The 26,012-nt window shown below is 36.2% G+C and overlaps 3 protein-coding genes across 4 annotated transcripts; 1 reads left to right on the top strand and 2 right to left on the bottom strand.

Annotated features, from left to right (window-relative positions):
* The first annotated feature begins 1,892 nt into the window (after positions 1–1,892).
* Positions 1,893–5,458, top strand: LOC129892728 (uncharacterized). The gene is made up of 4 exons (XM_055968297.1): positions 1,893–2,180; positions 2,251–2,514; positions 5,149–5,205; positions 5,444–5,458. Exons 1-4 carry the CDS (start codon positions 1,893–1,895, stop codon positions 5,456–5,458), a joined length of 624 nt encoding a protein of 207 aa, XP_055824272.1.
* Positions 5,459–5,629: 171 nt separating this feature from the next.
* On the bottom strand, positions 5,630–12,436 carry LOC129892307 (OVARIAN TUMOR DOMAIN-containing deubiquitinating enzyme 11-like). 2 transcript variants are annotated; one of them, XM_055967873.1, is made up of 10 exons: positions 12,165–12,436; positions 11,774–11,970; positions 11,387–11,460; positions 10,530–10,584; positions 10,341–10,415; positions 8,502–8,575; positions 8,376–8,424; positions 6,966–7,050; positions 6,000–6,056; positions 5,630–5,914 (listed from the first exon to the last, which is right to left on the bottom strand). In XM_055967873.1, the coding sequence occupies exons 2-10, from the start codon at positions 11,954–11,956 to the stop codon at positions 5,868–5,870; spliced, it is 699 nt and encodes a 232-aa protein (XP_055823848.1). In that variant the 5' UTR covers positions 11,957–11,970; positions 12,165–12,436; the 3' UTR covers positions 5,630–5,867. The 2 variants fall into 2 exon arrangements, with proteins under 2 accessions (XP_055823848.1, XP_055823847.1); XM_055967872.1 differs by having other exon boundaries at positions 11,774–11,973.
* An 89-nt stretch (positions 12,437–12,525) lies between these two features.
* Positions 12,526–14,015, bottom strand: LOC129892306 (beta-D-glucosyl crocetin beta-1,6-glucosyltransferase-like). The gene has a single exon (XM_055967871.1). It carries the CDS (start codon positions 13,979–13,981, stop codon positions 12,650–12,652), a length of 1,332 nt encoding a protein of 443 aa, XP_055823846.1. The 5' UTR covers positions 13,982–14,015; the 3' UTR covers positions 12,526–12,649.
* Positions 14,016–26,012: the final 11,997 nt, after the last annotated feature.

Here is a 26,012-nt window from a genome sequence, read left to right on the forward strand (position 1 = left end):
GATATTGATGTTGAGCCGCCTTCTATGGAGTCTATTCCTGTAGTTCGAGAGTTTATGGATGTATTTCCTACTGATCTTCCAAGGGTTCCACCTGACAGAGATATTGATTTTGCTATTGACCTCGAGCCGGGCACCAAGCCCATTTTTATTTCTCTTTATCGTATGACTCCAGCTGAGTTGAAGGAGCATCTTTAGGATCTATTGAGTAAGGGGTTTATTCGCCCTAGTTTTTCTCCTTGGGGTGGCCCGGTGTTATTTGTGAAGAAGAATGATAGGTCTATGAGGATGTGTATCGACTATAGACAGTTGAACAAGGTGACTGTCAAGAACAAGTACCCTCTTCCCTATATTAATGATTTATTTGATCAGCTCCTAGGAGCGTCCTTATTCTCTAAGATCGATTTGAGATTCGAGTTTCATCAGTTGAGGATTCGGCCTTCAGATATTCCTAAGACAGCCTTCAGGACAAGATAAGGCCACTATAAGTTTTTTGTTATGTCTCTTGGGCTGACTAATGCCCTAGCAATATTTATGGAGTTGATGAATGAGGTGTTTCATCCGTATCTGAACTTATTTGTGATTGTCTTTATTGATGATGTCTTGGTTTACTCCCAAGATTGAGGTAGATCACGTGCACCACTTGAGGATTATGCTCCAGAGGCTTAGAAAGGAGAAACTTTATGCCAAGTTCTCTAAGTATGAGTTTTGGTTGAGTTTAGTAGAGTTCCTAGGGAATGTGGTTTCCAAGTAGGGCATTAGAGTTGATCCGGCCAAGATCGAGGCGGTTTGAGGGTGGACTAGACCCACCTCAGCTACATAGATTTGCAGCTTTGTGGGTTTGGCAGGGTGTAATTGTCGTTTTGTTTAGGGCTTCTGTACGATAGCAGCTCTATTAACCAGGCTCACTCAGAAGAATGTGGTATTTCATTGGTCGGATGAGTATGAGGAGAGCTTCCAAAAGCTCAAGGTATTATTGACTACTGCGCTAGTATTGACCTTACCTGAGGAGGGTGTTGACTTTACTGTGTATTGTGACACATCGGGAGTGGGCTTAAGTGGAGTGTTGATGCAAAGGGGAAGGTAATTGCCTATGCTTCGAGGCAATTAAATACTCATGAAAAGAACTATCCCACCCATGATTTAAAGTTGGCGGCGGTTATATTTGTTTTGAAGTTATGGAGACATTATTTATATGGAGTTCATTGTGAGATATTCATCGATCACCAGAGTCTACAATACATTTTCAGCTAGTGGGACTTCATGAGGCAAAGGAGGTGGGTTAAGCTTTTGAAGAATTATGATTTGACTATTCTATATTACCCCAGGAAGGCCAATGTGGTGGTCGATGCATTGAGTAAGAAGACTTCTAGTATGGGAAGTCTTGCAGCTATTCGAGATGCGGAGCAACCCTTGGCTAGATATGTTCAGAGATTGGCCAATGGGTTGGTGAGATTGCAGCTTTTAGATGACGACCGAGTGGTTGCTTTTATAGAGGCCAGTTCTTCTTTGATGGATCAGATCCGAGAGAGACGATTTGAGGATGAGAAGTTGTGCCTCATTCACGACAAGTTGGCGAGAGGCTAAGCTAAGGAAGTAGTGCTTGATTCTGAGGGTGTTTTGAAGATTGGGAGTCGCATTTGTGTGCCTAAAGTGGGTTAGTTGGTCAAATTGATACTTGAGGAGGCTCATTGTACTTGATATTTTATTCATCCTGGGATAGCCAAGATGTACCCTGACTTGAGTCAACACTATTGGTGGTGTGGTATGAAGAATGACATCGACGAGTTTGTGTCCAAGTGTTTGACATGTCAACAGGTTAAGTGTGAGCACCAGAGGCCTGAGGTGAGTTTTAGAGGATGCCCATTCCCACTTGGAAGTGGGAGAGGATCACGATGGATTTTGTGGCAGGTTTGCCCACTACCGTGGGAGGTTTTGATTTTATTTGGGCTGTGGTTGACCGATTAACCAAATTGGCTTATTTCATTCCAGTTAAGGTTAATTTCACGGCAGATAGGTTAGCTCATCTCTATATTAGTCAGATTGTTAGGCTCCATGGGGTTCCGGTTTCTATAATATCGAATCGGGGCTCATTTCACATCTCACCTCTAGGAGGCCGTGCAGCATGGATTGGATACCCGATTGGATCTGAGTACCTCATTCCACCCTCAGACTGTCCGTCAGTATGAGAGGACTATTTAGGTACTTGAGGATATGCTAAGGGCATGTGTGATTGATTTTGGTGCTCAGTAGGATCAACGCTTACCCTTGGCAAAGTTCGCTTACAATAACAATTACCATTCTAGCATCCATATGGCTCCTTTTAAGGCCTTGTATGGACGGAGATGTAGATCGCCCATTGAATGGTTTGATTCTGTGGTGGTGGACACCGATTTGATTCGAGATGCCATGGAGTGGGTTCGACTGATTCAGGGTAGGTTGTTGACAGCTCAGAGTCGCCATAAGAGCTATGCGGACATGTGGGTTCAACCCTTGGTATTCATGGTCGGGGATCAGGTATGATTGAGGGTCTCACCCTTGAAGGGTGTCATGAGGTTCGGGGAGAATGGCAAGTTTAGCCCTAGGTTTATTATCCCTTTTGAGATCTTAGAGCGAGTGGGAGAGGTGGCATACAGACTTGCCTTGCCACCTAGTCTATCCTCTGTGCATCTAGTATTTTATGTCTCGATGCTACGATGCTGCATTCCATATGAGTCTTATGTGATCTCCCATGATTCGGTGGAGTTGGGCCCAGATTTGACATATGAGGAGGAGCTTGTGGCTATTTTGGACAGGCAGGTCCGAAAGTTGAGAACTAAGGAAATAACTTCGGTGAGGTCCAGTGGCGGTATCAGTCCGTGGGGGAGGCTACTTGGGAGTTAAAGTCATACATGCGGGCCTGTTACCCCCATCTTTTTGAGACTCCAGGTATGTTCCTTGCTTTATATTCGAGGATGAACATAGGTTTTAGTAGTGGATGATGTAATGACCCTAAAGGTCATTTTTGGTATTTTTGATAAAATTATCATTTTACCCCTCCCGCTAGTTTCCCCGAGTCACTTTTGATTGGGTCTGAAAGTTAATTTTTGCAAATCTAGTAAAAAGTTGAGGTTTTACTTGAGAAATGAGCTTTAAAGGCTTAAGTTGTCAAAAATTTGAGTTTCAGAGTCATTTGGAGTTTTGAGTTTTGAATTGGAATTCCTTCGATTCCATCAGCTCTGGATTGTGGAAATTGATCTAGGAGAATTATTGGAATCAGATTTGGAGTCATAACATGGAATTTAGGTCCGAAGATGGAAATTGAATTAAAGTTTGATCCAAGTTTGACTTTGGTCAATATTTGAGGTCTGGATGCTCGGATTGGATTTCTGATGGTTCAAATGGTTTTGGGGAGGTGATTCTAACACTAGAAATGGCTTCGTTATAGTTTTTAGAGGTCCCGAGTGTATTTTGGGTATTTTAAGTGCTGAAAGTAGTTTAGTTGCGACTTATTGGATTTCGGGTCAAGGAAGCCTCGAATTTGAATTCTGATGATTCCATTGATTTCGGAATGTCGAATTTAGTAGGGTTGCATATATGATTTGCGTATATGGGCTTCCAAATGAATCTCGAGGGTCTATTCCATGACTTTGAGACTTGCCAAAATCTGCTATCTGGTGCCTCATAATTCCTTCTCCGCGTTCGCGGAGGGAATTCCACGGTTGCGGAGCTAGCTGAGTTCCTTCTCTGAGTTCGTGGAGAATAGGACACGTTCGCGGAGTGTACCGAATTCCTTCTTCGCATTCGCAGAGGGTGATCCGTGTTCGCGAAGAGATGTCTCCACGTTCGCAGAGTAAGTTGTCCACGTTCGCAAAGAACAAATGTGGTCTGAATAGTGTTTAGTCGAGGTTTAAGTCATTTTCCACCATTTTTGAGTTTCCAAGCTTTGGATAGGCAATTTGGAAGGGGTTTCTTACAAGGAAAACATTGGGTAAGCTATTCTAACCTATTTTCTTGATTATCCATGACTTATTTGGATTTTTAGACATGAAATTAGTGATTTTGAGTTGGAGGAATAATGTAAATTTGGTTTTTTAATTATTTTCAACTCATTTTAACTCCATTTTTGAAACGGATTTCACCATTAGACTCCTGATTACTTGAGGAACATTTTCATCTAAACATAATCAGATTTTGAGTTCAATTTTCGATATAAAATTTTTGATCATTTTATCCTTTTCACCCGAATTTCTTGATTTTAGCATCAATAGATTCGAAATGTGATTGTGAGTGTATATTTGATTAAATTGTGGTGATTTGAAGTATCGTCAGAGAGTAAAAGCGGTGATTTCAAATTATTCATGACTTTTTGGCTAAGGCAAGTGGAATTCTAACATTTGTTAAGTATGTTGAATTTTGTATTTTCCTATGTGAGGGGATTAGGGTGTGTTGGGTCATTAGATTGAATTGAATTATATGACTTGAAGTGTGATAGTAGATTTTGAATGGGGATTAATCGTCTAAGTGTTGTGGATTTCGGAAAATTGATCTATTGTGTGATTGTGGTTTATATGGCATCCTTGTGAATATTTATCTTGCTTCACTCATTACTTGTGCATATATTATATATGTGATGACTGAGAAATGATATGAATGAGGTACTGGATATTGGGACCAAAGTTGTAATTTGCCAAGGTTTCTTCCAGCGGCCGAGGTCTCTTTCGACAGATATTATTGTTGAGGTCTCTTCCGGTAGATATTGGATGAGGTCTTTTCCGGCGAATACATGATCTATGTGAAGCCCCCATGGGATCCGATTTGAGGTGATTAGCGGATGTGTATCATAGGACAGACATGCATCACAATATTTGACATTGCATTTGTATCTATTTCGTCCTGTGATTGATCATGATTTGAGACTTCACGTACTTGCCTGAGTATTGTGGTGAGAATGTATTTGTAGTTTCTATTTGTGGACTGTCTAGAATTCTGGTATAATTATGATATAAACTGTATAGATTGGATTGTCTGAGTGCAGGTGTGTAGTTGTGGAGGATTGTGGTTGAGATGTCAGGAGTACTCGTGTTCCGCATTGCTTTACTTAGGGTTAAGTTTTCATTTTGTCGAGTACCGTATTATTGGTGCTCACCCCTTGTTTCTACACATGTGTAGGATCTGAGCCTGGTGCCTCCTGTTCATAGCTTCCCTGTTGATTGGACCGAGCTTCTGGTGTGTGAGAGATAGCAACTCGTCTTCTTCGGCAGACTCTCGCCGTCATTTACCTTATGCCTTGTTCTGTTTGAGGATTGAGACATACAAACTTATACTCTTTTCATTTCTGTTAAAATAGTGGCTTGTACATGTGACACCAAATCTTGGGTAATTTAGAATCTATTCTTCACTTATCCTTATTTATATCATATTAGACTTTACATTTCTGATTACTTTAAATTGTTCAAATTCTTAGGCTGACTGGTCTTGATGGATTAGGTAAGTGTCATCACACCTGATTCTAGATAGTGATAAAAATCTATTTGCTTCAATAATGAAATAAAAGCATGAATATGAAATTTCCACTTCTAGTAACTTTCTCATTATAGAATAAACTATTGGTGACTAAATGGGACAAATAGTCACGGACGGAGCCACAATGCACACACAAATTGAATAGAATTAAATAATTTAGGCCCATATTTTTATATTACTGTTAAAAGATCTACATGTATAAATAATTTATTTAGAATCTAATAAAACTATTCTTTCATTCTACAAACTGAGCAGTATAAATACAGTAATATTATACATAGGATTTTGTTATGTGCATGCCATGCTCTGTAGACTCTGTAGAGTTATCAATATACAGTATGCAGTATTTTTGCTGGTGAATGAGCTTAGAAAAAAAGCCAGTGCTTCTTTCTGGGAACTCTAGCTGGAGCTTCTGAAAGAAAAACAAATGTGTTCTCAGTATAGCTGAACCAAATTTCTCAATTACTGCACAACAGCGAAAACAATAACATACTTACCTCCAATTTCGTATAACGAATTGTAGTGCACCTCACTCCAGAAACTCAGCCACAGTTCTGAAAATTGACAACAAGAAGTCAAAAAGTTTTTTACCTTCAAGAGATTCATCAGCACAACATGATACATCTACTAACAAGTGATTTGGAATTTACTGACTCATCAAAAAGGTTTTTTTTTTTATAACCATGGTGTCCGGACTAGCTTGCGTGTATCTTGACTAATTTCATTAGATACATGTTACCTCCCACTAGCACATGTATCTGAGATTTGAACCTGAGACTGTATGGTTCTCAAATTCACTTAATTGACCACCAGGCTACAGTTACTACACCTTTGGGTGCCAGACAAGGTTAATCTTATCAGGTTTAATTGTCTTTCCTAAGATAACCGTGAACATATGTGTTTATCTATATAAATAGAATCAGTAGAGAACATCAGCAAAAATGATTCAATATCTTGGGAAAACAATTTCAACATATCATCAAAACGAGAACAATAAAACAGGAGCACCCACTGATTGTTACTTTTTTTTGGCATGGATCAAGTTTACAGTTCGTAACAAATAAAGCTTAACAAGAATTGTGTGGCTCATGTGACAGTGAATTCTCGACGTTTGGAATCAACCTGGTTAAATGATGTAACAATGCCGTCACAAATTAAAAGTGCATTAATTTAGTACTTAAACAATTACTTAGTACCATTTCACTTTGGGACGATACTTTCACTCACTTTGGGACGATACTTGTCCCAAACAAAAAACAGCAAGTACTACTTTATTTAAATTCTGGATTTTATATCACAACTCATTATTTTATTGTTATTTAGCAATTTTCAGATATATTTTTTGTATTTTTGATTTTTAATCATTCAAGCAGGAAATTTAAGAATTAATAATCATAAATGAAATAATTGTCATAAGTATTGATTGTGCCATGATCATTAGGTAACAGAAAAGATGTATGTACCCCTAGAAGGTAGTATGTCCTTGGGAAGGATATCAATGTAGCCATTGTCCCGGAAAGAGGTGACCAAACATATTTTTACCCCAAACTGCAAATAAAATCCAAGCAATTACATAGTGTTAGAAGACAGCAACATCAAGCACCCAACAACAGAAAAAAAATGCAGATAAAATGTATGAACAAGAGGCTTATAACTTGCTTTCATGCCTGTTGCTATATTGAACTTCAATCGGTAACAATGAACTGATTATTTAAATTCTATCCCTTCACTGGTAGGAGAAAAGAGGCAGAAGATATCGTTTCTTAAAACAGTTTCTCTTCTTTATGTTTGTCGCTAACTATTAACAAGTAATAATTCTTGTCTTCTTTAGTTTCATTGACACAGTAACACGATAAATGAGCCAGCACTGCTGGTTTTTGTACCCATTTTCTGATTTCCATAAATGCTTTTGACTTTTGGGATAATATGTCTTTCCTTCTTGAAGTTGATAAAACAGAAACAAAACACAAGGGTATTCCAATCCTGACTCACTTCACTTTGTTATACAGATTATTTTTTCAAAGACATATTTGATGTCTCAGACAAATGTATGCCTTCTAAAGCCTAATGTAAATTGACAAGATGCCACAGGCCAAATTTAACTCTTTCTCATTTCTGCTCTAAAATCTATAGTTACTTTTCAGTAACCTACATGCAACGCAGGTATAGCACATAAAAAGATCGGGTTAAACAGATGAGATGATGTCCATGTTGCAAGGAAGTGAGAGGGACTATTCGAAATGTTCGTATTGAGATGATCAGGTTATTTACAGTGACAGCTTGGGTCAAGAATAAAGCTCTACACGTCATAGTCAAAGAGTTCTAAGTAGGAACCATCATAATTCACTGAAGAGTTTTACGTCTTAACAGAAAGAACTTTCATGAAAACCAAATGATAAAAGTCTAACAGCTCAACCATGGTGAAACCAGGAAGCTGAGCAGAATTGCTCCACACTCATAACTTTTAATTCTACCATATTATATACCAACACCAACTCAAAAATTCACTTCCTAAATTTGTTCAACTTTTTCACAGGAAACTTTGCCACTATGTATATTATGCAATGATAGGATGCTACTAACAAGGTTGCTTCATTGCTTTTTTCTCATTTAACAAGCTCAGATTTGCAAACTGCAATGCATCAATTTTTCTGCACAGGCAATACATCAATTGTTGGCTTTTTCTCGTATGCAATGTTCCGAATCACAATGTGTCATAATATTGCACAAGTATATCATCATATTTTTTCTATGCTATCTCAACAGTGCCATTAACTCTTAGTTCAAAATGCTGTATACATACAAGCATACCACATATATACCTCCAACAGTCCAATGCTTGTTGAGGAACAAAAGAGAAACTTTCAACTTACTCTATCAGAAGCTGCTTGTAGAGTGACATGATCTCCCCATTCTCCCAACCTGGTTAGAACGAGAATATGTAGGTAAAGTACTGAGATTTCCCGCTATAAGCACTGAAAATTGACCAGACAGCTTACCTCTTCATCTTCTTCAAGTAGCTTTTGTACTTCATGGGTACATAACCTTCATATAACTTTCTAAAGTGCTTTAGCTGAAATGAATTTCCAACTAGGATAAGAAACATGTAGGAAAAAAACTAGATTATAGAGATAACGTCAAACTCAAGCAAGTAGAGGATTGTGTTAATATTTACTAGATCCAGAAACTAGGTCAAGCAGTTGAGCTGATGAGTCTCAGATAAAACCCGGGAAAGTTCTTCTTTGTTACTCTATTATTATGCACAAGTCACCCAGGAGGAGCAAAATGAAAATTTGACCAGAAATGTTGCACTCCGATAATACAATAATTGTTCTAAGCCTACTCTTTTCCCATTTCTTAGCCTACTTTAGCTAACAGTCTGTAAGTCCTCGGGCAATTATTCAAAGCATAGTTCTTTAGATTTAATAGCAACAGGTACTGAGAATGTTGCATTAGAGATGAACCCTTCTTTTTCTTAACAAAAAAATGAATTCTAATGTGCTAAAACCTAATGGAGAACCAAACGTTTCACAAAGAAAAGAAATAGTACCATGATGTGTACAATAGGAATACAATCAGACTTGTGAGAAGAAATCAAAAAACAAACAAAAGTAGGATAGGGTTGGTGACAAGCATCTACAGTTCTAAAACTTGTAAAGATCTAAACAATGATAATTCAAGCAAACTAGCAGTCAATCAAGTTTGAAAGTCCAACTGTTTCAACTGAAGTCCGCAGGTGAACACAATCTTGCAACCACAGGATGTTACTTTTAAGGACAAAGAAGTTTTAGGTTCAACTAGAATTTTTGATCTACAATTACAAATTTGATTCCAGATTTATCAATCACAGAATTGATTTAACAAATTCCTTTGACCCTTAAACTCTTAATCTAAAACTTTCGCACTTCAGTATATTCCCCATCCTTCGGACAAAAAGTCGGGCATTGTCTTTCTATTTTTCTATGGTAAAGTTGTTCCATACTTGTCCTTGTGCCAATGATTATTTACTTACTTTAATGATCTACTTGGTTTAGTGCCACCTCCTAGTCACCAAATGACCAACTTGACCGCTATATTTGGGCAGGTTTGACAACTAACTGAGAAGTAGGTGAATTGTAAGTCATTCAGATTAGAAGGCTTGCTATTACTTTTAATCATGGCTTATATGTGCCACATGTTAGGCTCACTAATTTAGTTTAGGGGTCATGACTTTGCCCCAGAAGAAGTAAACTGCTGCTACAGATTTTCCTTGGAGTTCTGTTCTGCTTGATCAGTTTTCACTTTTATTCTAGTCCCTAAACATTGGCTTGATTGCTGTTTTCTGTAGCTTCTCGGTTTCCTTCTACAGTGAAACAATTTCAGGTCTATACTCTACTATAACTTCATTTTCCTTCTCTGAAACACAGATTAAAGCACCTCCTTTGGTATACATCGACGAAGTTAACCGGATCTTTTTTGTGAGCAACTTTATCTGAAGGCTGTTGTATAATAGCTTTAAGATGGACTGAGATATGGTTAAGACGTACTTATACCAAAACCATGTTCTTTAAAATGAGCAAACCTCATTTTTACCTGTCGGTGGCATCACTTGTGTGACAACTGCTGATGTTTTCCATTTTGGCTACTACTGCTATCATACATACAGTTCATAAAGGTCCTATGTATGGCTCCTCACTTTATACTATAACTCACAAAAAAAATAATCTAAGCTACAGAATGTGGCAATCTTAGATGAACACAATCCTCAAACATAATCATTATGTAATTCTCAACTTTTAGTTTTCACACATCCTGTTTCCCAACAATGAAAAGCAAATATTTAAAACATGCAACTGTACCTGTTTAACGACCTCCTTCCTTACATGCTTATGATACTCTGGATTATGATACAACTGATCTGAAAGGGCTCGAAACTACAATAAGCCAAGTATACAGTCACAAAGCAGGTTCAAATCGCCTGTGAATTAATAAGTAGCATGTAGGTCTCAAGTGCAACAAAAGCTTGTCGACAAGTCAAAAAGACCAACCTGGCAATTCCCATCCCCTTCAATTTGCATTTCAGCGAGACCATACGTTGACAACCTGAATCAAAGATAAACAAAGGATCAGAGTTGTCAAAGGGAAAGCCATAGAAAGCATCAACAAGTTGGTCACCTTTTAAGTGCAAAGTGCAATTTAAGTGTGGCTTCGGCTATGATTAAAGGTACTAATGAAGGGGTAAATATAATATATATAAAGAGAGAGACAGAGAGAGCGAGAGACAGACACACACACATATCTGTAAAGTTTATGAGCACAAAAGATAATAATTTTGACAAATAATTGAAATAGTATAATTGCTTGAAATATATGAAGTAAAAAATCATATCAATGAAGTTCACAAACTAATTTATCGTGATTTTGATAGAAAGATGCAGTTATAAGATTTTAGCGACTAGTTTTCTTATAGCATATATCTAATTTCTTTTTTTCTTTTGATGGGAAATCACAAAAGAAAAAGCCTTTTCAACTAGAGTCTCTGAAGTCATTTATCTGGGCTCTTCTACACAACGTAGGCTCCATCCTTGCTTTGCTCTTACAGATTTTTTAAAAAGGCTTTACGGATGAGTCAATGGAATTGTAATGTGAACCAACTCCCTTATCAACCCTGAAAGGTAGTCACATCTATCTTTGTTACAAGTGCTTGCTCTAACATTAGAAATAAAATAAGAAAAAATTTGATCATGAGGAAAATATTGTTAGAGCAGGATATTAAGTAACCCAGCAATTTATATCAATGTATAGAGGAAATAAATAGGGTTAAGGATTGAAATTGATATATGCTAAATTCACAAAAGTAAGTCAACCAAAGGCTGAACAATTGTGCACTATAGTGATGGATAACCTGCAAGAGAGCCTCCCATGGTCTAGCGTGGCATCATTTGGGTCAGGTATCTCGCCAATTACCCGTGGAGTGTGCTGGCAGGAAAGTAAGACTGTAAATAGAATGCAGATATAGGTTTCCATGGGATAAAGCTCATGAAGTAGTATACAGAAATGCAAACTATGGACACAAACACATCTTCATTCAGATATACTTTTGCTAGAGTTTGCAGAAAATAAAAAACAAATATATAAATTTAGATGCTTGTTCATAAAAAAGTCAAAAAGTTCCCTGGATTTGTAATCTTCTATGGATCTTAGAAGACACTAGAAGTTATGAGGGGCGAATTTATAGCTAAATATGAGGCACGTGGTCTATCCATAAAACAAAAATGTAATCATATCATACCGGTATTGAATCCAAATGAGAAAGTCTCTTCCCAAGCTTGCCATCATACTTTCGAGCATTTTCTTCTTCTTCAGCTAAAATTGTTGCAATGGCATGATCATCCTCAGTACCCTGCTGAGAATTGCTATTCAAACTAGATGCAGAACTCGAGCTTCCTCTTGAATTCCCATAGTATTCATTCATATTATGTCAAACAACTTCTAACCATACATACATACAAAAAAATCCTAGTATTAAACATCATCCAATAAATTAAATAAAGTAAACCCCTAAAAATAGAATCTTTAAAAGTTTGTATCAGAATATATACGCAAACCCATTGCTTTACCCAAATAATAAAAATCAAGACAGCGACCATAAAATCCAAAATCAAGAAAAGAAAGAGAGATACCTGTGAATGGAAGATAAAGATAGCGGAAAAGGGAAAGAGTTGCTTGGGGGAAAAAAGTAGTTGTTGAAATATCATTCTTTATTGCAAATCAAAAAGAAGAGATTGAATGTTTCGGTAAACAAACAACAGCCTACGGCAAACGAAAGCGTGTGTTGGTTGGAAGCTTCTTTCTTTGTCAAACTCTTTGACTTTTACTTGCACAAACTCGGCTACAAAATTAACCAGTATTTGAAAATTACAAAATCGATTTCGATTTGATAAGACTGGCTCACTAACAGCCTGATATCGGTAAGGTCGGACCAGTTTTTTGGTTCGATGCTGCGAATTGATCCAACTTTTGCCTACTAGTGAAAAAGGGAAGCAAATGAAAGTGCCTTTATTGAGATACATTGCCAGTGATACACAAGAAGTAAAAATAGTTGGCAAACACATAAGAAAGGGAGTGAAAATAACAAGACAAGAGACACACAAATATGAAGTCTTCGTCATTTGTTCATTAAGGCAGCATTCTTCTCGTCGCGCAGCAGTTGTATAACCTCAACAACTCCATCCATCTCTTCCTCTCTTCGCGATCTCACATTCTCACCAAGATTACACATATTCTTTCTCAAATTCTCGTCACTAATGACACGTTTAATATTCTCAGTTATATTAACTCTATCAAGATTCCCATTCCCATCTCTTGGGACCTCAATAGCTACTCCAATTTCCACCAGCAATCTAGCATTAAGAGGCTGATCATAAAGCATAGGGATACCTATGATTGGAACACCAAACTCTATGCTCTCTAGTGAAGAATTCCAACCACAATGAGTTACAAATCCGCCAATACTTGGATGGTTCAAAATTCTCTGTTGTGGAGCCCATCCTTCAACTATCCTTCCTCTGTCTCCAATTCTTTCTACAAAACCTTGAGGAAGTGCCACTTGTTCTCCTTTTTGAAACCTAACAACCCATATGAAATCAACATTGCTAAGCTCTAGTCCATAAGCTATCTCTTCCATTTCTTCTTTGGTTAAGAAATACTCACTCCCAAAAGAGACATAAACAGTTGAATGCTCTGTTTTCATGTCAAGCCATTTGATGAGATCCATATCATCTCCATTATTATCAAGGTTACCAACATGATCTTGATGAAATCGTGTTCCAATAGGTACAACTTTTGCTTGTCCTGTTTCCCAAAGATAATCTGTGTACTTCCCATCTATTGATCTAGAACTATCAACAAGCACAAACATGTCGAATTCAGTGAGATTGTCCTTGTCAATTTCTACCTCCGCGTCATCTGCAACATCATGTGTCATTTGTTCGTTCTCATAATCCCTCATATACAGAGCTGGGAAAGGAAATTCCTCTCCTGGTTTGCGATAAAAATGGGAAAAATAACAAAAAATAGCTGCATTTACAGTGTAGAATTTTAATGATGGAATGTTGAGAGTAGATGCAACTCTAGCTGACCATAGTAACATAATGTCATATATCAAAAAATCAGGTTTTTTATCACTCAAGATTTGGTGAAATTGTGGTTTGGTCATTTTAAGTGCTTTAAAGAGAGTTTGTTTAAGATGTTTTGGAAGGCCATTGGTTGTGTGGTGATGAGGAGGAAGTTCAGGTAAGTTTGGTAAGTGAAGTTCCACAAGATGAATTGAGGAAGAGTATTTCTCTGAGATTTTTTCCTTGATGAAGCTAAGATTAATGGGAGTGGAACATATATCAATGGAGAACCCTCTATCTGAGAGTTTCTTGGCTAGTTCAAAAAAAGGAGTGATGTGACCATAAGCTAAGTATGGCAACATAACAATTCTCAAGTTTCCCATGACTTGTGTGTGTGTATTTTTTTTTTGTGTGCCTAAAAGAAGCTCTTTATAGATCAAATTAGAGGAGGAAAGAGAGAATCTGTAAAGGGTTGTTTGGTTGGTTACAACTTATTTTGGAATTAATTATTTTGAAATAAGTTATTTCATCATGTTTATTAGATAATTTATCTCATTATTATGATATAAATTATAGGATAAATATTATAAGGTTGAACTCATCTGCAATCTCTTTAATGTTGCTACTAATTTTCACTTAGACAACTCAAATAAGTTTTATTCATTTTAATCCTTTTATATTACACTCGCAAGTAAGGTGTAAAATTTTCAATAAAATGAGGACATTTGTCATTTATCCTTAAAATAATTCTTAAATAATGAATTTTGAGTAAAATTCATGTAATTATATATCAAATTAAAATTCAAATCATATAGTGCCGTACAATTATTATATTCATAATAACACGTGTTCTAGTATCGACGTATATAAGTTAATTCCAAAATAATTTTTAAATGTTCGGTTAATTCCTCATTTGGTTGCATAGAATGTGTGATTATTTATCCCAAATTTAACAATTAATATTGAGATAAGTAATTCCTTCAATAGTAATTTCAGAATGACTTATTCTGAGATAAAGTATATTAAATAACAAAAATACTCCCCTTAAACTATTAATCACTGTTTTTATGATAAAATATTTTTTTATTTAGAAATTACATTTTTAAATATAATTTCTATTTATGAATATATAATAAATTGAATTTATTTATTTAATTCTTATGTTTATTTATATTTTGATTTCTCTTAAAATGTTCACTTCACTATTAAATTACATATTTTATTTAAATAGTTTATTACTCACTTAAAAAATTTATATTTTATATATTAAATAAAATGTAAATAACTTTAAAATATAGATAATTTTAAAAATAAAATTTATTTTACTTTAAACTTAAATGAAAGTTTCATTTTTAAGCCAAATAAGATGAAAATTTAATTTAAAGCTAAATAAGATGGAAGTGTTATTTTAAGTTACATAAGATGAAAGTTTAATTTTAAAAAACATACTGCACAAACATGGAAATGCATACACAAAAATATTTTAGTTAAATAAGATGAAAATTTTATTTTTAAGAATGAATAACTAAAGCTTGCTTAATAAAATGTAAAAAAAAATATAAAATATGGTGGAGGGTATTTTTGTAAATAAACAACTTATTCTTAGATTTATGCAATGAATATAATTTTGAATATGACAAACCGAATAAACAATAAAAACTACTCTCAATATAACTAATCCTAACATAATGTATCCCATCATAACTAATTTTATCATAACTTATATCCAAACGAAACAACCTTGCTCTGTAACGCGTTTCTATGTATAGTAAGAAAGAAAAAGATTTCATTCCCAATTATGATCATATGAAAATGGATAAATGAGTTCTAGCAGGTGTAATACAAGTCTACTCTATCCAAACACAATTTATCTGGACAAGTTTATTTATAGTTACAAGGCCATACTTATAAAAATCATGGCTTTAAGAATAAATCCAATGAAAAAAGAAAATTAAAAAATATATAAGCTAATGTAAAGATATATTCATGAAAAACACTCTGGCGAACTATTTTTAATCTATTATATTAAATTATTTATCTCCTTTTCCATTTATGCTTACAATAATTTAGTGATAGTATAAAAAAAAAAAAAAATCAAAAACACAGCAAGCTGTCCCTAGTTACTCTCACATCCAAAGCCAGGATTTCCTCTACAGATTACTCCTATAACTTTACACACAAATAATTCCTTGCGATATCTCTATCTGTTTCGTTTTGTTTTTACACCAATTTTGTTAAATATTTATGGAAATTTCTTGGTTGTCATTTTGTTATGACCAAACAAAATGAAGAAATCTATCTTCAATACCATCACTGGGAACTTAAATGACTGGTGTCGGTTCACATGAAGACTGATTAGAGCAACAAATAGAGAATGGAACCTAAGAAAAAGATAAAAAGGAATTTGAGGGAGTTATGATCTAAAAGTGTAACCTCAGGTATTTATAATTGTCCTGCATCTCGTATCAAAGACTTACGAACATAAATTTGAGATTTTTTTGGTAATACCGCTCAAATTTGGAGACATCGATTTTAAATGATTTTTTAAAAAAAAATAATATTTTTTTAGTCTATCCCTAAAATGTCTTAAATATTTATGGAAATACCATAAAGAAAGACTTTCCTAGACCATTTTGGATAACTACGCGCAGCCTAGTCATCCGGCTCCCAACAAATGAGACCGCCCTTCTAGTTCATCCAAAAGCTATTCCGATGGATTGGAGAGGAGAGGTGGAAGAAAGGGTTCGAGATGAATTTTGGCGTCTTTGTGCGAGCTGTATGTGGTGAGAGTCACACATATGACATCGTGTAGTGTGGTTCTTAGGCCTATCCAGTACCCTATTTGTTCTATGATCTATGGGTCTACTAGAGCTACCCACTTCGATTAATTAGACAAAATTTCGACTAGATATGAAATCACTGATGCTCGATCGATCTAGTGGTAATTTTATGGAAAATATTTTTGTAAGCAAACAACTTATTCTTAGAAATTATGCAATGCATATTATTTTTAATATAACAAACCAAATATTTACTAAGAAATAATACCAGAATAGCTAATATCAGAATCACCAATCCCAACATACCTAACATCTTTGCATAACTAATATCACCATAACTTGTATTCAAACCAAACGACCCCTAAGTATTGAAAGAAAACAAAGAAGACAGAAAGTCAAAAAAAGGAGGAAGAAAAAGAAGAAAAGAAAAAGTCAAAAAGAAAAGTTGAAAATGCAAAAAGGGAACAACACGTTTTGTTGAAAAACAGAAAACGTGTACTGCCCAACTTTTCTTTTAATTAACGCGTTTACGCGTTTCATCCTTCTATAAATGGAGGGCCTCTTGCCCTCATTTAGATCATCCAAAAATCCCAGAAAGAGAGAGTAAGAATACAAAAAGAGTTATACACCAAGATAAATATTGTAGTCTTGAGTGTCCTCTTTAGTAGTTGTTCCTTTTACAAGAGAAAAGTGTTAATTGTTGTTTTCTCCTTGTATTTGAGAACAGTGTACTCCATATTTTATAGTGAGATCCTTCTACCCCGTGGTTTTTCCCTTCTATCAATTAGAGGGGTTTCCACGTAAAATTCTCGTGTCCAATTTATTTTCAATATTTTCATCATATCAAACTTTAGTTGTGATGCTTCCCCCCCAACAAGTATCTTCCCTATTTTGATATTTGGCCTGCTAGTGAAAAAGGGAAGCAAATGAAAGTATCTTTATTGACATACATTACCATCACAGTCGAACGATAGAAGTAATACACAACAACTAAAAATAGTTGGCAAACACATAAGAAAGGTACAGAAATTTTGAAGACACACACAAATTGACAAAGAGAGAGAGAGATATGAAGTCATCTTGTGGAGGTATTTTTCAGGTGCAACTGGTCTTTTGGGACCATGGGTTCAGGTAAAACAAGTTGTACACATCGAAATTTTATGAGACTCTACAAGATGTGTTCAATTTCAGTTAGGGTTCTTGAAGGCTACTCTATCCTAAACCCTAGTTGATACCTATATAAAGGATATTATATTCCCTTGAAAAGACATCTTGAAAATTTCACAACTTCATAGAATATTCATAAAGAGATCAAAATATGTCAAACTCTTCTCGATAATCAAATATTTCAAGAGGATCCACAAATTCTTTCATGGTGATCAAGTTCAAATTACCCTAGTTCGAGAAATACGCTACTAACAACCCTCAAATCAAGGAGAAAATCCAGAGAAAAGAATTAAGGGAGGAACAGAATTGAACCGCATTATTTATCAATAAAATATTCTTGTTTCTTCATATTTTTTGTAATTGCAATTGTTCATCACTTTAAAATTTGTTGCAAACACAAGTATTAATGAAATGGTAGAATGTTAAAGGCAATCCTAGAAAGAAGATGGATTTTAATGCACTGCCTAATGTCATCTTGTGGTTTCTTTGGACAAGGAGAAATACCATTCTACATGGTGGTTCTTTCTCTACTAATAGAGAAATTTGGGATATCTCCTGGACTATTAAAAATTTCATTAAATTGAAATTTAAATATTTCATATCTCGGATAATTGGCCTCAAATGGTAGCTTTTTGATAACATTTAAACTACACTTCTAACAAGTCAAAGTGTAGACAGTTGCTAACAAGTATAAATCTGAGTTGGGACTGACCCACGAGGAACGATATTGAAGAGAATTCAATCACGAAGTATGCAAGCATTCTAACTTTTTGTAGAGTAAAAATAAATAAATTGAGACATGATATAAATCAATAAATTTTAGTTATCACTTTTAAAAGAGTTTTAGTAGTCTAATGTTAACTAAAGCAATGGATGCGAGATTACAACAAATAGAGAGGAAACCTTACGAGTGTGTAACTGAATACTAATTTCGCTTAGTGGGTATTAACAAATTGCTTTAACTTATTGAGTCTTAATGGGCAAGATGGATTATGATTATAACAACCATTTTTCAATCAACTATTATATTTCAAGCGAGTTCTTTCGAACCTCAGCAAGTCTAACGATACAAAGCAATCCAAATCCTTAGTTTATCCCACTTTATCAAGTTTGGTTGTAAAGACAAGAATCAATACAACTATCAATTATTTATTCTACTCTAAGCTTCTTTCAAAAGTAAACATAGAGATCTAAGGCTAGAATCGAATTTGCAACTTCAATTCATAAATGAAAACATGAATAAATAACCGAACCCATTTCAAAACAACATTAAATCAAGAAACTACTAATACCCACATCTAATTTGTGTATTCAATTATATAATCACACCCCTAAGGTATGAGTTTTTAGCCAAGCATAATGAAAAGTAAATAAGAATCACCAAAAAGATTATCCATCACAATTGACAAATTTTCAATACTCCAAATCAAAAACTAGAACAAAACCCTTAAACCTCAAGATTGTAGCTCAAAATATTATTCAGAGAATACAAGTTTCTTTTAATAGAAAATTCAGGTGTCCAAAAGTGCCTTTTTCTCACTTCAAAAATTAATTTATAAGTTCTCCAAAAAAAGTCAAAAATTCACGCCAGGACCACTTCGGCGACATAAGTCGTGCCCGCCGAAGTGATCAGTGCATTGCCAAATGAGACGGCGTCTTTCATATTAGCTCATAAGTCCTTTAGTCTTCATTATGAGTGGTTGGCTAGCACGATCCATATCGCGGACCTGTTCGGTGAGTCATCAATCAGATATAGAATTCGTCTTTTCATTGCTCAATTTTTTTAGATGTTGCAGAGCTTTTGGGCGAGTTCAGTCGAGCTCGCCTTTCATGTTGGAAAGTCTCCTTCCTCTCGTAGGCTCGCCATTTAGTTCCTTCACTTAGGCAAAAGTTTCAGCTTCTTTCTGCGAGCATATTTTAGCTCTCCTTCCACCTTTGGTGAATTGCCATTTAGCTTCATAGCTCACCGACTTGTCTTGACACTTAGCCTTGCCTTTCCTTTAGGTGATCATAGAGTCCACTTGGCGAGTCGCCAAGGGACTCTTTGCGAGTTCCAGCACAAATTTTCAGCATTTTCCCCTTTTTTAGCTCTTTTCTTCAAAATAATGCCCATGCCTTGTCCCACTGTACATCTGCAAATCAACACTTTAGCGTCAATGTTGGACATAATATAGACAAATAGGACACTATTTCATTGGATTTTAAGCCCTAAATGAGTCGAAATTTCCGACTCATCAACACCCTCAACTTAAATTTTTGTTTGTCCTCAAGTAAATCAAGAAACCAGTCAGTTCAAAACCAATGTCTACAAGTAGTGTTCATTCAGAACCAACACGAAAGTGCAAACAAGGTTCAATCTCAACATGCAATATTCAATTATGCATTCAAGGTTTCAAATCATGACTATCCAATCTTAATTAGCGTTCATGCTCACTTCAAATGCAAATTCATGCTCAATAAACGTATTAGAATTCCCTCACATAAAAAAATGATTCTGTGCTCTCTCGAGGCCATTCAAAGACTATAGTAAAGGAATCAAAAATAACTCTCACACTCACAAAGATAAAAACATGCATAACTTCACTCATAGGCTTGCCCGTATTTTCCAACTAGCATATCAATTGGATCATGCAAGATCAAAAAGGTCTTTTAAGGCTTGTAATGTCATAACCCAAATCCGGGTGTGATGACACCTATCCTTTCCCACTGGACAAGTCAGTCTAAACCTAAAATTTATGGAAATTAAAGCAAAAGTAGTCTAAATAAGTAAGTAATAAACAAAAGCGGAAGTCTTTCAACTTAAATACTCCTAAAGATTGGTTGTCACATGTACAAGCCGCTAAAGAAAACAAAACTTAAATGAAATACAAGTCTCAAAATGTCTTCAACTCTCAAGTAGAGTAAAGTATAAATACAAAAAATCTAAGAGTATGCTGAATGCCAATAACTATCTCTCCTATAAATCCTGGAAGCCTCGAATGATCAGAAAGAGACGGTGGTCAAAGTCCAGGCTCAGATCCTACACAAGTATAGAATCAAGGGTGAGTACCAAACAACGCGGTACCCAGCAAGCTAACTAGAAAAATTAAGTAAATATAATAGAATAGACGAACTCTTTTTTCCAACCCAACCGAACCTTCAGACTACAACCTGCACAGAAATCAGCCCAATCTAACAGTTCATAAAATATAGTTCAATAAAGTTCAGATCACAACTCAATATCACAAGATATATCGTACAAATACTTACAAGTCACAAATAGACATCAAACTATCAACACAGATATGCAAAATATGTATATGCACACTCAATGATCATGTATGTGTGCAATTGCCGGCAAAGACTTCGGCATAATACACTTTGACTGGAAATGATCCGGTCTCAAAATCCCTGACCAGAAATGACCTCGATCTCATAACCTCACCGAAAATGGCCTCGGCCATATAATCTTGCTGGAAATGACCTCGACAATATAATCCCGCTGGAAATGACCTCAGCAATATAATCCCTCCAAAAATGACCTTGGCCTATCAATCTCTCGCCAAAAATGACCTCGACAATACCATATCTCTAAGCAAAAATTACCTCAGCCCCACAATCATATACCTCTCATCATAGCATTTCAGAACCAATGCAAACGACATGCCCACACAATGAGGAATAATCAATTCAAACAAACAACAATCACAATTAGACTATCTAGTATTTTACCAAATACAACTAGATTTTTAGATTACGATATGTATAATTCAATACTTAACAATATCACACATCATCTTTTATTAACCCCATCAATTCATTTTAGATTAGTTCATATCACAATTAAACCCGTAACCTTATCCCCATTACGCCCCAACACATATACAATGGGATATTTGGGAATTTTAAGAGATTCACCGAGTTTTAAGAGTCTACTTGCCTTAGACAAGACGTGATCAATCAATCCACGTGTGCCTTACCCTTCCGATTATATTCCAAATCTCCACAATCTATTCAAGTATTGTTTCAAAATCAGAAATCAAATCCAACGATAATAAGAATGTGAAATTCGGTGAAAATGGGGTCAAAGGCTCAAAATCCGACTTCGCAAAATAGGGTTAAATCTGGAAATTTTTGGATGAAATTGTTCCTCTTAGTCTTAGGAGCTCAACAGTCAAAACTGTTTCAAAAACCAGCCCAAATCAAGTCACAATCACTATTTAAAGAAATTTTCAAAGTTCTTAAAAAATGGTCATTTTCACCCATTATAATCCCCAATTTCATGTTAAAATCATCAATTAATCATTGAAAAATGAAAAGTAGAGTCAAAGTAACTTACCCAATAAAATTCCACGAGAAAATCCTTCTCCAAATCGTTCTTACTGATATCCAAAGTTGAAAAATGGAGAGAATAGCATAAACCCTTGCCAACCCCCCCTAGATGTCGCTTAAGAGACTAGGGTTTGCTTAAGTGACATTTGCTTTTGCAGATATTTGGTCGCTTTGGCAACTTCCGCCTAAGTGACCCCTGTTGCTAAAGCAGATGTTGCTTTAGCGACACCCCCTGGATTTCGCTAAAGCGAGGCCTGCACCAAACACAACTGAAGTTCCAATTTTAACAAGTTTCAAAGTTTCGAATTGACCCTTGGGATTCGTTCGAAATATCGTATAGACAAACCATATATGCAATCCTACTAAACTCAATGTTTCGAACTCAACGAAACCATCGTAATTCGATTGTGAGGCCTCTTTGATCAAAAAATTAAAAAGTCACAACTAAACCAATATTATGCCTCAAATGACCAAAATGCCCTCGAAGCTTCCAAAAAATACACAAGAACTCTCCCTAGGCCTAAAATCACCCTCCAAATCTAACAGAGTCGTCAGAATTTAATTCCGAGTATTCGATCCTCAAATGTTGACCAAATTCAAACCTATGGCCAAAAACTCAAGCATTTCCAATTCAACCCCTCAAATCCATGATATGACCCCGAATATGATTCTGTCGACCATCCTAGACCAATTTCTATATTCCAAAACTATTGGAATCGACAAAATTCTGTTCTGAGACTCGAAACTCCGAATAACCTCAAATACTACTTTTGAGTCATTTCTAAACCTCTAAACTCAAAATTTACCAAAAAATCTCAACTTTCAAGAAAATTACAGAATCCAAATCAAATATAATTCGAAAAAACTATCGAGAGGGGTAAAGTGGTCTTTTTATGCAAAATTTCCAAAAATAACCTTTAGGGTCGTTATATCATCCACCACTAAAAACCATGTTCATGCTCAAACATAAAGTAAAAAAAAGTACCTGAAGCCTCGAAAAGTTATGGATATCAGGCCCACATGTCTTCCTCTGACGCCTGAGTCGCCTCTTCGGCTGAGCTGTGCCTCTACTGTATATTCACTAAAGCTATTTCCTTGGTCCTAAGCATACAAACCTGTCTATAAAGAATGTCTATGGGATCCTCATCAAAAGTCAAAGCTTGACCCAACTCTACCGTGTCAAGAGATAGGATATGAGACTCATTCGGAATATACTTTCGAAGCACGAAAACATGAAACACAGGATTTACCGCTGATAATCTAGGTGGCAAGGCCAATCTATAAGCCACCTCCCCTACTCGCCCAAAATCTCAAATAGGCTAATAAACCGAGGGCTAAGCTTGCCCTTCTTTTTGAACTGCATCACGCCCTTCATGGGTGACACTCGAAGCCAAATATGGTCACCCTCCAAGAACTTCAATGGTCAAAACCTCTTATCTATATAACTCTTTTGCCTACTTTGGGCTGTCAAGAGCCTACCCTAGATAATCCGAACCTGCTCAATAGAATATCTAAACAAGTCCGTATCCAAAAAGTCTATCTCAGCTGAATCAAACCACCCTATAGGAGATCAACACTGCCTACCATACAATGCCTCGAATGGGACCATGTGAATGTTGGAATGATAACTATTGTTGTAGGCAAACTCTTTTAAGGGAAAATACTGATCCCACCTAGCACAAAAATCAATAACATAAGCTCGGAGCATATCCTCCAACAGTTGAATCATCCGCTCAGATTGGCCATTAATCTGTGGGTGAAAAGTTGTACTCATATCAAGTATAGTACCCAGGCCTTTCTGTAAAGCCTGCCAAAAGTGCAAAGTAAACATTGAACCCCGATCCGAAACAATGGATACTGGGACTCCATGAAGCTGAACGATCTGACTAATATACAATTGAGCCAGCCTGTCAGCCATGTACTTCTCCTTAATTGGAATGAAATGGGCATACTTGGTTAATTTGTCAACAACCACCTATATAGAATCATAACCACCCACGATGGGAGGCAAAACCACAATGAGGTCCATGGTGATCCACTCCCACTTCCAAGTAAGAATGGGCATCCTTTGACTCACACTTCCAGGCCGCTAGTTCTCACATTTGACCTGTTGACTGGTCAAACACTTACACATGAACTCTGCGATGTCCCTCTTCATCCTACACCACCAATAATGCTAACTAAGGTCATAATACATCTTTGCAGAGTCTGGGTGAATAGAATATCAAGAGCAATAAGCCTCTTTTAGTAACAATCGGATCAAATCACCCACCTTGGGCTCACAAATCCGGCCCCTTATCCTCAAGACACCCTCTGAATCAAGTGTAGCCTCTTTGAATTAACCCCTCAACACCTTGTCTGGAATGAGACATAACTTTTCATCATCAAACTGCCTCTCCCGAGTCTACTCAACTAAGAAAGAGCGGGCTTCAATAGAAGCAATAAATCCTCTACTCTCCTCGAAAACTCGCAATCAGATAAGGTTTTTGGCTAACCTCTTAAAATCTCTACACAATGGTCTCCTATCAACACTAATCGCCGCAAGACTTTCCATACTAGGAGCCTTCCTACTCAAAGCATCGACCACCACATTAGCCTTCCTCGGGTGATACAAGATAGTCATGTCATAGTCATTCAGTAGCTTAAGCCATCTACGCTATCTCAAATTCAGATCCCTTTGACTGAATATGTACTAAAGACTTCGATGATCAGTGAATATCTCACAATGCACACCGTATAAGTAATGACATCATAGATTCAACACAAATACCACCGCTACTAACTTTAGATCATGGGTAGGGTAGTTCTTCTCATGAGCCTTCAACTATATAGATGCATAGGGAACCACCTTTTATTTTTGTATCAGAACTCCACCCAAACCAACACCAGAATCATCACAAAATATGGTGAAGTCTACACCCTTCTCGGTTAAGGTCAAAATAAGAGCTGAAGTCAATAAGGTCTTGACCTTTTGGAAGCTCACCTCATACTCATCGAACCAATAAAAGTCTACTGCCTTCTAAGTCAGTCTAGTCAGTGGGGCTGCAATAGTAGAGAATTCTTGCAAGAAACGTTGGTAATATCCAGCCAAACCGATAAAACTCTGAATCTCGATAGGGGAAGTAGGCCTGGTCCATCCTCTAACTCCCTCAATCTTGGCCTGATCCACCCTAATACCCTCCTTGGACACTACTTGCCCTAGAAATGTCATGGAATCAAGCCAAAACTCACATTTGGAGAACTTGGTATACAACTTCTGCTCCCTCAACTTCTGAAGCACCAACCTCAAATGACTAGAATGATCCTCCTTTTTCTTAGAGTACACTAAGATATCATCAATGAAAACAATCACAAACAAGTCTAGATACGGCCTAAATATCCCGTTCATCAACTCTATGAATGCCGTTGGGGCATTGGTCACCCAAAATGACATAACCAAAAATTCATAATGGCCGTAATGAGTTTAGAAAGTGGTCTTAGGAATATCTGATGGTCTAATCCTCAATTGATGATACCCGGATCTCAAATTTATCTTGGAGAACAAGGACTCTCAATGAAGCTGATCAAATAAATTATCAATACGAGGAAGAAGATATTTGTTCATGACCATCACCTTATTCAATTATGTATAGTCAATGCACATTCTCATAGATCCATCATTCTTCTCCACAAACAAAACTAGTGCACCCCAAGGTGACATACTAAGGTGAATAAATCCCTTACTCAACAAATCCTGTAACTGGTCATTCAATTCCTTCAACTCTGCCGGATCCATGCGATAAGGTAGAATAGAAATGAGCTTAGTGCCCGACTCTAAATCAATAGAAGAATCAATATCCCTATCCGGAGGATTTCCTAGAAGATTAGTAGAAAATACATCGGCGAACTCCTTAACTATGGGGAATATACTTCATGGGAGGTGACTCAGCACTGATATCCCGAATTAAAGCCAAATAGGACATACACCCTCTATCAATTAGTCTCTAAGCACTCATATATGAGATAACCTTACTAGGGTAGAATACTAGTGCCCTTCTACTCGATCCTCAGAACACCCAATATCACTAAGGTCAAGTTCTTAGCATAGTAATAAAGAATAACACTATAAGGAGAAAGTCAATCCATACCTAATATCACATTAAAGTCTACATCCTCA

This window comes from Solanum dulcamara, chromosome 6 (assembly GCF_947179165.1).
Source record: "Solanum dulcamara chromosome 6, daSolDulc1.2, whole genome shotgun sequence".
Lineage (NCBI taxonomy): Eukaryota > Viridiplantae > Streptophyta > Magnoliopsida > Solanales > Solanaceae > Solanum > Solanum dulcamara.